The following is a 13,014-nucleotide window of genomic DNA, read 5'->3' on the forward strand; positions in this document are numbered from 1 at the left end:
GTTTACTCAAGTGTATGGAGTTGATTATGCAGAAACTTTTGCCCCTGTTGCCAAGATGAACTCCATTAGAGTTCTTTTCTCTCTTGCTGTTAATCTGGATTGGGATCTACACCAGCTTGACATCAAGAATGCATTCTTGAATGGTGACATTGAAGAGGAAGTTTACATGATTCAACCCCTTGGTTTTCTGGCTCAAGGCAATGAACAGAAAGTGTGCAAGTTGAAGAAGTCCTTATACGGGTTGAAACAATCACCAAGAGCTTGATTCAGTGAATTCCATGTTGCAGTTCAGCAGAAAGGATACAAGCAATGTCAATCAGATCACACATTGTTTGTGAAAAGAGGAGAAGGTAAAATTGCTGCCCTAATTGTATATGTGGATGACATAATTGTTACTGGTATTGGGAGGATGAAATTCAGAGGTTGAAGGTTTTTCTTGCCACTCAGTTTGAAGTGAAGGATTTAGGACCTGCCAGATACTTCCTTGGAATTGAAGTTGCCTGATCAAAGAGGGGTATCTTCATTTCTCAAAGGAAATATGTCCTATTTACTTCAGGACACTAGAAAGATGGGGGTGAAGCTAGTTGACTCTCCCATTGACCCCAACCATAAATTAGGTGACAGCCAAGGTGTACCTTTCAAGGATGTGAAACAGTATCAGAGGCTTGTAGGGAGATTGTTATACCTTTCTATGACTCGCCCAGACATTGCATATGTTGTTGGTGTCCTCAGTCAGTTCATGCATGCTCTTAGGTCCTCTCATCTTGATGCAGTAGAGAGAATCCTCTGATATCTAAAGAAGTTTCTTGGTGCTAGCCTGTTATTTCAAAAGCACGGGCATTTAAAAGTTGAAGTTTATACAGATGCAGATTGGGCTAGATCCCAAAGTGACAGAAAGTCTACTAGTGGCTACCGCACCTTTGTAGGAGGAAACCTTGTTACATGGAGGAGTAAAAAGCAAAATGTGGTGGCTAGATCTAGTGCTGAAGCTGAATATCGTGCTATGGCCCATGGGGTAGCTGAAGGCATGTGGATAAAGAATTTGTTGAGTGAGTTGGGTTTCCCAGTGGACAAACCTATGACTCTATTCTGTGATAACAAAGCAGCTATAAGCATTGCTGCCAATCCAGTGCTACATGATAGAACAAAACACATTGGAGTTGACAAGCATTTTATCAGAGAGAAAGTCATCACAGGCGAAGTGTGTACTCCCTATGTCAACTTTGAGAACCAACTTGCAAACATCTTTACAAAGGGTCTAAATCATTCCAGACATCATGATCTTAGTGACAAGTTAGGCAAGATTGATATCTATGCTCCAACTTGAGGGGGAGTGTTGACAAGTGTTGTTGTACCCAGGTTTAGTACCACAAGGGCACTATTGTAATTTTCTCCTTCTTTATGTTGTACGACTAGACTAGTATAAATAATAACTCATGCACTTGCCTATAGAGTTCAGTAGGGGCTTTCAGTCCTCTCGACTCTCCTCTCCTCTCTCCCTCTCTTCTCTCCTCTCTTCTCTTCTCTTGCTCTTGCTCAACACTACACAAAACTTAAATGAAAAGACTCCACTAATTGTAGCATACAAACAAAGAAAATAATTATAAATAAATAAGAACCCTTCCAAGCAAACAAATTAATAAACTTTTGGATAAGTCTTCATCATCATAATTTCCACACAAAGCATTTTCAACTTAATTTTGATACAAAACCTCAGCAGGAGAAAGCATCTCATTTATGGGTAGCTCATTTTCCACCACAAACAAACAATTTGACAGGGAGGAGAAAAAGAGAAAAAGCATGACAAGACAACACTACCAGAATTTTTTTTCCGGGGGGGGGGGAGCTGGGACCAGACAACATACCCCTATAGCATACAAATTATTTCATTTTTTTAGCAACCAAAGAACCAACCAATGCAATAAAAAATAGTTAAATGGGAAAAAAATCAAATGAATTTGCATGGTGAGACAGCTTGCCATCTGTTATCTGATGAGATGACTGATTTTTTCTTGATATATAATTAACCATCTGCTGATGCCAATGTTACTGGGACTATATGGCTGAAAATCATTCCTCCGCACAGTTGGGTGCAGCTCCTATGAGTCATCCCACTGTATGTTGCTTGCAACCTCTGGGCCCATAATGCTGAGAGCTGCGCCGGACAATCTTCCGACACAAGTAGCAGTAATGGTTTTGACAGGACCAACAAAAGATGTGGTTGTTGTTTCCTACCTGTGTTTAAAAATAATAAGAACAGAAAAGAGAACTCTTATCACTCAGTTATATAAACAGTGTGTTTATCATGATAATCCATTAATGCAAGCAATGACAGGTCCATTGAACCAATACTAATCAGAACCAAGTGAGACCATTAAACACAAATTGTAGTGAGAACCACAGATTCAAATGCATTATATCATCAAACCCAAATACATGTTGCCCAAACAGTTTAGGCATATTAATGATTCTATGTTCTTTTATGGCAGCTTTTGAGATCTCTGTGAACCTATTACATTTTAGGAGAGGGTACTTAAGGTACAGGGATATTGTCTTGTGGGACCCACTTAGGGAAAAAGCTAGACTAGAATCTACATGCCCCACAAGAATAGGCAACTTCAATACTCAAGAAATGAAGAATGCTCTGTCTTAGCTTGAATTGAAACCTCTCAGCTATGGAGATGGTGTCAAGACACTGGGGCAATGATTCTATGTTTAAGCATGCCTTCTCAAGGTATCTACATGGTTATTAGCTCTGGATATCAATCTAACATTTAATCATCTAAAATCAAAGGGTTTTCAGTTGCCAAGTGTTAGTTTTATGTGCAAAGAGCAAGAGGAAGATGTAAAACAATTCTTCATTTTTTTATTAATAACAGGATTCCATTAGATATAAAACAATACAAGAAATGGAGAGATAAACTATCTTAACTCTCCACAGCAGAATTTTGCTATTACAATCGAGCCCAAAATAAATGATTCCTTCCTACCCCTTGTTTTAATACATCAGCAAACCCATTTACAGTTCTTTTAACCCAACTGAATTTCACATCCATATTTTGTGTCAACCACTTGAATCTCTTCTTTTCATTATTAAAGACCCAAGATCCTTTTTCTTCCTTTTGCAGTCACTCCACTACCAACTTTGAATCACTTTCTATAACTAGCTTTCTTAGATTCATGTCTTTTTCCTTTTGCAGTCCCTCCATGACAACTATAACCTCAGCACTTACAGAGTCCCCTACTCCTATTGGGTCTGAAAATAGGCCAATGATTCTACCTTCACTATCTCTAAACACCTCTCCAATTCCAAAGGGACCTAGATTACCCGCACTGCTTTCATCAAAGTTCATATGGGTTTTATTTTTTTCAATGTTTAATATTCAAAAATCTGTTCTTTTGTTACCGGGAAATATCTTCTTTACTTACCCTAACATTATGGAAACTAAAATGCTGAAATCCTTTGGAGCATCATTCTGTTTGCAGTCTATTGGGGAATTTGGAGATAAAAGAAATGCATATTTTTTCAGGATAAGGTTCAGACTGAGGAAAAGTAAGTGCTGAAATTTGCTGTTTGGTTGTGGTAGAATTGAATGATGCTAATAGAGAAGCATTTGGGTCTAATTTATGATCTACCTTGGGCTAAAGTAGTGAGGCTCAATGTGTGTATATATATATATATATATATATATATATATATATATATATATATTTTTGGTAATTCAGACTTGGAAATGTTGTGTTTTCTGGTTGTTTGGTGGATTGTCTTCACTCTGTTGATTGTAATTCTTCCTTTTTCATCTAATGAAGGTTAGCTTTTTACGACCTAAACGAAAAACAAGGATAAATACATGCTTACTTGACTTTAATTTAGTCCAGAAAAGTGGATAAAATAGCACAATAAAAGAGATATCTTATGACAGTAGAAACTTAAGTGCTGCAAAGGCACTACAAAAGATGATAAAACAGACAACAGACACAACCACATAAAATGGCAAGGTTTTGGGAGGTTAGCAAGTACATAAATCATTACCCAAGAGAAATAAGTCTCATGGGGCTGCCCAAATGTTTTAAGTTCATCTGTAATGTTTGATGGCAGTAACCATGAGCATTTTTGTGCTTTCCTTATGTATTATATAGTACATATTTATGACAGAGGGATGACAATCTACAGATTGATGATTGATAAATGGATTAGATGATTTGCCACCATGACTCTATGAAGCAGATAGTTTTGATATCAGCATTATTGATAATAAATAATAAAATTCCAGATTTAACTGAATGAATTAGAATGTATTTTATAGGAGTCTGATCCATCTTACCCTGAAGGATAGGGTTATGGGGTTTGGCTAAGATAGGTCCCCCACATGGGTATAGATCTTTGCAAAAATTGTACATTGAAATGCAAGACATAATTTTCCAGAAAGCAGCAAATTATCTTTAACAATTTAGCTGTATTTCATTATTATACTCATAATGGGAACATGCAACAATGAACAAACTGCACCAACAAATCAAATAATCTACTCAGGTCTACAGGGAATAAGGACCAAAGTGGAGCATTACATACATTCGAGTTTCAACTTCAAGATGAAAGTTTGGTAGTGGCTTGGCTACTTGATGAGGAAAGCAGGATGTGGAAATACAACAATGAGAAGAAAAAAATTCAAATGGATCACAAAGGACATAGAACTGGGAATACTTTGGGTAAAAAGAACTGCTAATTCGATGGCTGATGCATTAGCCAAACAAGGGGTTGGGAGAATTCAACTATTTTGGGCACAGATGTAACTTTTGATTAAAATTTAAAGGGGAGAGATAAGAGGGTTTGTCTCTCATTGACTTTCTTTTGTACTATTACATCTAAGTTGAATGTATGTAACAGTTATTGATTAAAAAAAACTTCAAGATGAAAGTGCCTTTTAAAAATACAAGAATAAATTATTTATGTTGCTTATCTGTCAAAATAAATGGTCATTATATACAATTTACCAAAGCCTCATCGAGCAAGCACGAGATAAGTATGGTGGATCCAACAGAACCCATTCCCATGTATCCCTAGACAATAGCAGACATGGTACTTTGCACTCAACTTGTTGTGTAAGTAAATCTGATTTTACCTATGTAAAATCCAACTGAGTAAAATAATGGTTCTGAATTGGTTCAAATTTTATTCATTTTTATGTCTTTGTTTATTTTATGAAAAATACAATTGGGAAAATAGGTCACATAGGTAGGCCTCATCAATTGTCCCATGTGAGGGCTAATATTGTTGGTCCACATGAGGGTTCTACCTATTGATCCCAAATTTGTGGGCCCCACCTGTTCTAAACCAAATGAAAGTTTTCTTCCCTTTTAGATTGTCAGCTTCAGAATTTTATTGGTATAAACATATGAAAGTTTTCTTCTCAAAGTGAATACAATATTTTCTCAGTTTGTAAGTAAAATTTTACTTCCTAAACTGAGTAAATTGGCTGGTAAAATGAGTGGAATTTACCTACTGACCACGTAAAACAAACAATTAACCAAATGTCAAAACATTGAACAGGGAAAAATTTGACCAGTTTCAATTATTTTACTTCAAAACAAATGGAGCCTTGGTGTAAAATGAAGGATTCAGGTATCATAGCTTTTACTCACAGTTTAGAAGCTGCCAGTGTTACAACCCAAAACTAAGATTCTTTAACATTAACAGCATCGGGTCTAAGTTCAAGACTGAATAGATGAGGATAACTATAATTGATTTCAACTGACCTTTGCATTCATTTGACCACAATTAGGGCATGTGTGACGGCGATCTGCAAAGAGCTCAGCTTGTACCTGACCTAACAACTGACGTTCATTCATCTGTTCCACCCAGATTTGGATCATATCACGCGGGAAAAGTTCACAAGTTCCATCTCTTCATTAGAAAAATACTATTAGTTTGGTAACTTGTAAGTAAGAACACATGCACAAATAAATTGATCATAATAAATTAATTTTGAACTTGAGAATTAAGCTGCAACCTGAAGTGGTCATATCCATCAATTGCCTTGTTACAACGGTAACAAAAGAACTGTCCACAGTTCTGGCATTCCATCTTGTTGCAACCTTCAGTCCGAGAGATTGCCATCTTGCAAGATGGACATTGCTTCGCATCACGAAGTATTTCCTTCACACTAAGAATCTCATTAATCATTTCATGTTCCCTGCGCCTTTGTTCATCCTTGATCTGAGATGAATTCTGACGCTCCTGCAAGCATTACTGTAAAGTCTCAAAAAACTAATTTATCAAATGACAAGGATGGTTCATCTTGTGCACAACACTCTCTCTAGATGGCAATAAGAGCAGCTTTTCAGGCCAAACAGCTATACCAGAGAGACAGAGGGATTTGATGATCCTAAGTGACAACCAGAAGACTTTTCTTGGGGGATCAACATAAATATAAATGAAACTTATACTGAAAAATTAAGGCTTCCTTTCTCCCTGTGGCAGGGCTATTATGTTGAAACTTCTCTAACAGTTGAAGGAAGGAGCATCTATGAGCATGAATGGCAGTTTTAAACCAGAAAAAAAAAAGAAAAAGAAAAACTGTGAAAGATACCAAATAATATCCCAGCTTTTCCAGGGTGTTGGGCAGGGTCGGGTGGATATGGACCTAAGCTTTGGCAATGTGGTGAATCTATATTATTTGTCAAAAGCACCATAGACATTGGTTCTATTGGACATTCCAATGAAGTGAGTTCTTGAAATTTCAAAGTCGAATTGAAATGGGGGGGAAATGACCAATAGAGTAGTTTAGTTTTGCTTTTCAATATGGCACTGAGTTCTATGAATAAAGATGTTTTCTTTACCTTAAATTTTTTAACATCTGTGGTAAAAATTTCATCCACCAGGCCAATCCATGAGCTATGTGCAAATATACATAATAATATGATATTAGTCAAAGAGATGGAATTACAACATGAACAAAATGGCATAGCCCTCTAATGTGAACGTGTCTGAAGTTTATGTGATTATGATCCAAAAAAGTTCCACATTGGGGATTCATTAGGCCAAAAACTTAGCTTGATATGACTCTATCTTGTGCGTGTTTAGGTGATAGAAGAGTTCTAGCAACTTATGAATCTGCTATAACCATTCCAATCAAATTGTTAAACATGCTGCCTTCTGTAGGTATGCCTTAGATGGGGTCCACCAACATTTTGAGTTATGAGGTCCAAATAGCCAAACCATGACTATGTGTCCTGCCCAAGCCACTTTAAGTGCCATCCTGAACACAATATACATATATAATGGAGCTCGGGTCTCCTGCCTACAAACTCTTCCCACATCTCCATCCACAGGACACTACAGGTGCGCATTGGGAATATCTCCCTTGTCATTCATGGGGAGATGTTCCCAATACATGGTGGTAGTGTTTTGTGAGTAGGGATGTGATAAAAGTTAGTGGGTAGGAGATCTGGAATGTATAGAATGATATAAAAATGTGTAATAGCATAGCACAGATGCAAACATATATTTAAATATGTACTTATGCATGTATAAGAAGTAATCTGTTGCAAGCTGAACAGGTAGAAAGGGTAGGGGTAGACCAAAAAGGATATAGGTCAAAGTAGTAAGAAATGATTTAAGCATAAATAATTTAACAGTGGATATTTACATAATAGAAGGTGACTCTAAATTAGTAAATTCTTGGATGGATGACAGCAGCCTGGGTGTGTGGAAGTTCAGACATCTAACCAGAGAAATCAAAAGTTTAGCAAAGGACCTTGAGGCAAGCTTCAACTGGGTTAAGATAAACAGCAAATGGATTTGCAGATACTTTGCAAAACAAGGGGTGCACAGGGATCAATTTTTTTAGGCAGATTTGGGTTAATTTGTTTCCTTGGATAAGTGGTCTTGTTTCTTATCTGTTCTTAAATCTGTGATGTAACTTATTTCTTCATACCTAATGAAATTACTCTGTTCACTGATAAAATAAATAAATAAATAGAATAGAATGATGATATAGGATTCATGTAGCCAACCCCATATAGTTGGGAGAAGGCTTGGATGATGGTGAGTTATGTATACAAGAGGTCACTGTGAATGACTGGGGAACTCTATAACATGCATGTAGGGGTGTAAACGAATCGAATTCAAATTGGATCAGGTAATATCCGAATTCGAATCTGATTAAAAAATTCAAAATCTGAATCCGATTTGATATCCGACGGATATTGAAAATTAATATTCGAATTCGAATCCGATTAAATATACGAATATTTGATTCGATTCAAATTCAACTAATTAATTATTTTAGGTAATTAATAAATATATAAAATAAAATTTTTATTTATATAAAGTATATAAATTATTTATATAATTTAATTATTATATATATTATATAAAACATTTAAAAGTTTTATATATTATATATAAGAATTAAATAATCGGTCGAATTTGGATATTTATCGAATTGAATCAAGTCATATCCGAATTTGAATCCGATTAGCTATTCGGTATGAATAGGATATCCGAATTGGACAGGTTAGATATTTGAATTATCCGAATTCGATTTGATTATGTTGAATCTCAAATTCGAAATCGGATTTTTGAATTCCTTTGACACCCCTACATGATTGTACACTTAATTAACTTATCTTTGGTTGGTTTGAAAAGGGTGCGGGGGGTCGCCCCATGCCCCCTTGGGTCTGCCCATGCTAAGAGAAACTTTTGATAATGAGATATTATCTTGAACAAATGTCATTGAGAAAATGATTGGTATGATGGATAAAATGATTTTTGCCACTCCAGCTTTGTCCATCCAAGAAGATCAATAATTGATTGCATTATCTTGGGACCCCCTTTTTCTCTTTCATTTTTGGTACCATCACCATGAGCAGAAAACACGGTTTACTTCTTTCCCATGTTCGAATGGCATTTACTTCTTTAAAACTCAAAGAAACATAGACTGATGAACAATGGGTAAAACCTAATTCATACTGTTTCTACTGTTGCTACAGTAGTCCGAACCAATAAGGAGAAGAAGAAAGAGAAGGAGAAGAAGAAGAAGAAGAACTGTCGAACCTAATAGCTAAACCCTATCAATCGACCTCTTAATAGTGATTAGGCTTCTAATTAAATGTACAAGGACTAAACTACCCCTACTTAAGTATGGGACAGAGAACCTCTAATAAGATTGCCACATAAGCTCATAACTTAACCAAGGTGAGTTGACTAATCTACCTTTATTCGGATAACTCTAATAATTCCCCTCAAGCTGGAGAATATATGTCATATAATCCCAGCTTGTTACATATATAGTTCACTCTCCCTGAGCTTAAGGCTTTTGTAAACAAATCTGCCCACTGATCACCTGAGCTTACATGTTCTGTGCTTATCTCTCCAGTAAGAACCTTCTCCCTCACAAAGTGGCAATCAATCTCTATGTGCTTTGTTCTCTCATGAAAAACAGGGTTGGATGAGATATGGAGCGCAGCTTGATTGTCACAGTAAAACTTCATACGTTTATCCATGTGGAACCCGATTTCTTGTAGGAGATTCCTTAACCACACTAATTCACATGTAGTGTGTGCCATGGCTCTGTACTCGGCTTCAGCACTGCTTCTAGCCACAACCGTCTGCCTTTTACTCTTCCACGTCACAAGATTTCCTCCAAGAAATGTGCAGTAACCTATAGTAGATCTTCTATCAGACACAGAGCCCGCCCAATCTGCATCCGTGTACCCTACTACTTCAAGGTTTCCTCCTGGTTTATACAATAGCCCACGGCCCGGAGCTCCCTTCAAATATCTTACAATTCTAAGAACTGCATCCTAGTGAGATATACGAGGGTTCTGCATAAATTGGCTCACCACACTGACTGCAAAGGAGATGTCTGGTCTCGTGATAGTCAAATAGTTCAGCTTCCCCACTAGTCGTCTATACCTTCTAGGATCATCAAATATTTCCCCTGTATCACTGCTCAACTTAAAATTTGGTTCCATAGAAGTCTCAGCCGTTTTTGCACCTAACAGTCCTGTTTCGTTCAATAGATCGAGAACATATTTTCTTTGGCAAAGGTTTACACCTTGTCTTGATCTAGCAACTTCTATACCCAAGAAATACTTCAATGCCCCAAGGTCTTTTGTTTGAAAATGATTTTGCAGAAAAACCTTGAGTTTGTCGATCCCCAATTTGTCACTGCCAGTTATGACAATATCATCCACATAGACCACTAATAAAATATTTCCAGCTTCTGAGTCATAGCTGAACACTGAGTGATCAACCTGGCATTATTTCATTCCAAAATTTTTCACCACTTCATTAAACTTCCCGAACCAAGCACGAGGCAATTGTTTCAACCCATAAATTGCCTTTTTCAGTCTGCACACCTTACTAGCCTCCCCCTGAGCAACAAACCCAGGTGGATGCTCCATATATACATCCTCTATAAGGTCACCATGAAGGAAGGCATTTTTTATGTCAAGTTGAAATAAGGGCCAATCATACATAACTACCAGGGAAATTAATACACGGACAGAGCTAATCTTAGCCACTGGAGAGAAGGTCTCCATATAGTCCACTCCATACAACTGTGAATACACTTTAGCAACAAGTCTGGCTTTCAGACGCTCCACACTACCATCTGGCAAGTATTTAACAGTATACACCAATTTACAACCCACAACATGCTTACCAGGAGGAAGAGTAGTGAGCTCCCACGTGTGAGTATGCTGAAGAGCAGAGAGTTCCTCCTTCATTGCTTGCCTCCACCCAGGTGAACTAAGAGCCTCTTGGACATTGTTAGGTATGGAAATAGATGACAATAGTGAAACAAACTGGTGATGTGAGGTGGAAATGTGAGATACTGAAACAAAATTGGAAATGGGATGGAGAGTAGAACTACGTTTACCTTTCCGTAAGGCAATGGGTAGGTCAATTCCTGAGGGTTCAGCAACAGGAGCAACGACAGGATCCGTGGACAAGGTAGAAGCTAGAGGAGGGGCTAGTGTCGTTCGACGTGTATACACTTGCCGAATTGGTGGTCGTTCAGTAGGGATCTGTACTGGATGAGGTGACGAGTCAACTCCAACAGGAACACCCGGAACGGGATCATTGACCGGAAGAGGAAGAGGAAGTAAAGGTGGAGACGAAGATGCTTTAGTTCTTGAGAAGAAGGGAACAAACTCAAAAAAGGTGACATCAGGACAGACATAGCACTTCCGAGTAATGGGATTGTAACACTTGTACCCTTTTTGAGTCCGAGAGTAACCAAGAAAGACACTTAATGGAGCGTGCATCCAACTTGTCTATTCCAGGGCTCAGATTGTGAACAAAGCACACACAGCCAAAGATACGGGGTGGTAATGGAAAGGGAGACAAGGTGGGGAACAAGATAGAGAAGGGAGACCAACTATGAAGAATAAAGAAGGGCATCTGATTAATGAGGAAACACGCAGTAAGTATAGCATCACTCCAAAACCGTTTAAGAACACTCATATGATGAAGAATAGACCAAGCTGTTTCAAGGAGATAACGGTTTTTCCGTTCAGCCACCCCATTTTGTTAAGGAGTGGATGCACAAGAAGTTTGATGAATGATGCTATGCTGTTCTAAATACTGTTGAAAGGAAGTTAGAAAATATTCACGACCATTATCTGAACGAAGAACTTTGATTGGAACACCAAATTGTGTATGTATTTACTAGAAGTTCAGGACTGTTATCAGTCTTGAACCCTAATGAATCTCAGGATCGAAGATAAGAAGAAAGAAAGAGGAGAGAAGAGAAAGAGGGAGGAGAAGCAGTAGAACACAAGGGTTGAAAGGAGAAGCAGAAGCTTAATGTTCTGCCGCCGCCACTTTAATTAATATTTATAGGTTATGCTCATTACATGGAAAGGACAGATCTGCCCTTAGTCTTTACGTAACAAATAGAGTAAAACAAAGACTAAAATAAATAACAACTGAAACAACTAAATGACCAATAGCTAACCCTAGGCAGACTAGAACATCTTCTACCCTACGAACACAGTGGGACCGTAGTTGTGGGGCCCACATCAGTGTTCTCTACACTCCCCCTCAAGTTGGGAATAAATGTTTATCATTCCCAACTTGGATAGATCTGCCTCTAGCTTCTTCCGTGATACACCTTTAGTGAGGATATTTGCCAGTTGCATTTTGGAGGTGATGTATGGGAGACATACTTCTTGTGATGAGACCCTCTCTCGTACAAAGTGTCGATCAACTTCAATATGTTTAGTCCTGTCATGCTGCACTGGGTTGTGTGCTATATTAATAGCCGCTTGATTATCACAATACAGCATCAGGGGCTTCTCATACTCAACACCCAACTCCTCAAGTAGTGATCTCAGCCAAAGAATTTCAGCCACTCATTAGCCATTGACCTATACTCAGCTTTAGCACTGGATCGAGAGACAACACTTTGTTTCTTACTCCGCCAAGAAACCAGGTTACCTCCCACAAGAGCATAATATCCAGAGGTAGACCTTCTGTCATCAACACTCCCAGCCTAATCGGCATCCGTATAGACTTCCACCTTCATGTGGTCATTGTTCTTGAACAGTATACCTCTACCCGGGCATCTCTTCAAGTATGCTAGTATTCTTTCTGCTGCTAGAAAGTGCGTGGTTCTAGGAGAATGCATGTACTGATTGATAACACTAACGGCATAACTGATGTCTGGTCGGGTAAGGCATAGATATAGGAGCTTTCCCACTAACCGCTGGAACATAACTTTGTCTTCAAGCAGCTCCCCACTCTCTGCATTAATCCTGTGGTTCTGTTCAATGGGTGTATCTGTAGGTTTGACACCTAGCTTTCCAGTTTCAGCCAAGAGATCTAACACATATTTCCTCTGAGAGACAAAGTCCCCTACTTAGATCTAGCAACCTCAATACCCAAAAAGTACCGTAGTGTACCCAGATCTTTCACCTCAAACTCTTGATGAAGGAGCTGTTTGAGGGACTCAATCTCATGGTTGTCGTTTCCTGTGACCACAATATCATCAACATAAACTGCAA

At 38.1% G+C, this 13,014-nt stretch overlaps 1 protein-coding gene across 1 annotated transcript in view; it reads right to left on the reverse strand.

Annotated features, from left to right (window-relative positions):
• Window positions 1-1,621: 1,621 nt before the first annotated feature.
• NHL8 (NDR1/HIN1-like 8) overlaps window positions 1,622-13,014 on the reverse strand; it is a 35,806-nt gene continuing 24,413 nt past the window's right edge. Inside the window, exons 5-7 of the mRNA XM_088981023.1 lie at window positions 6,012-6,238; window positions 5,758-5,905; window positions 1,622-2,235 (exon numbers count right to left, since the gene is read on the reverse strand). Of these exons, the coding sequence (XP_088837149.1) occupies window positions 2,107-2,235; window positions 5,758-5,905; window positions 6,012-6,238 (504 nt within the window). The 3' untranslated portion in view covers window positions 1,622-2,106. The remainder of the gene's footprint in view (window positions 2,236-5,757; window positions 5,906-6,011; window positions 6,239-13,014) is intronic.

This window comes from Nelumbo lutea, chromosome 3 (assembly GCF_056320005.1).
Source record: "Nelumbo lutea isolate HS-2025 chromosome 3, American lotus-T2T, whole genome shotgun sequence".
Classification (NCBI taxonomy): Eukaryota; Viridiplantae; Streptophyta; class Magnoliopsida; order Proteales; family Nelumbonaceae; genus Nelumbo; species Nelumbo lutea.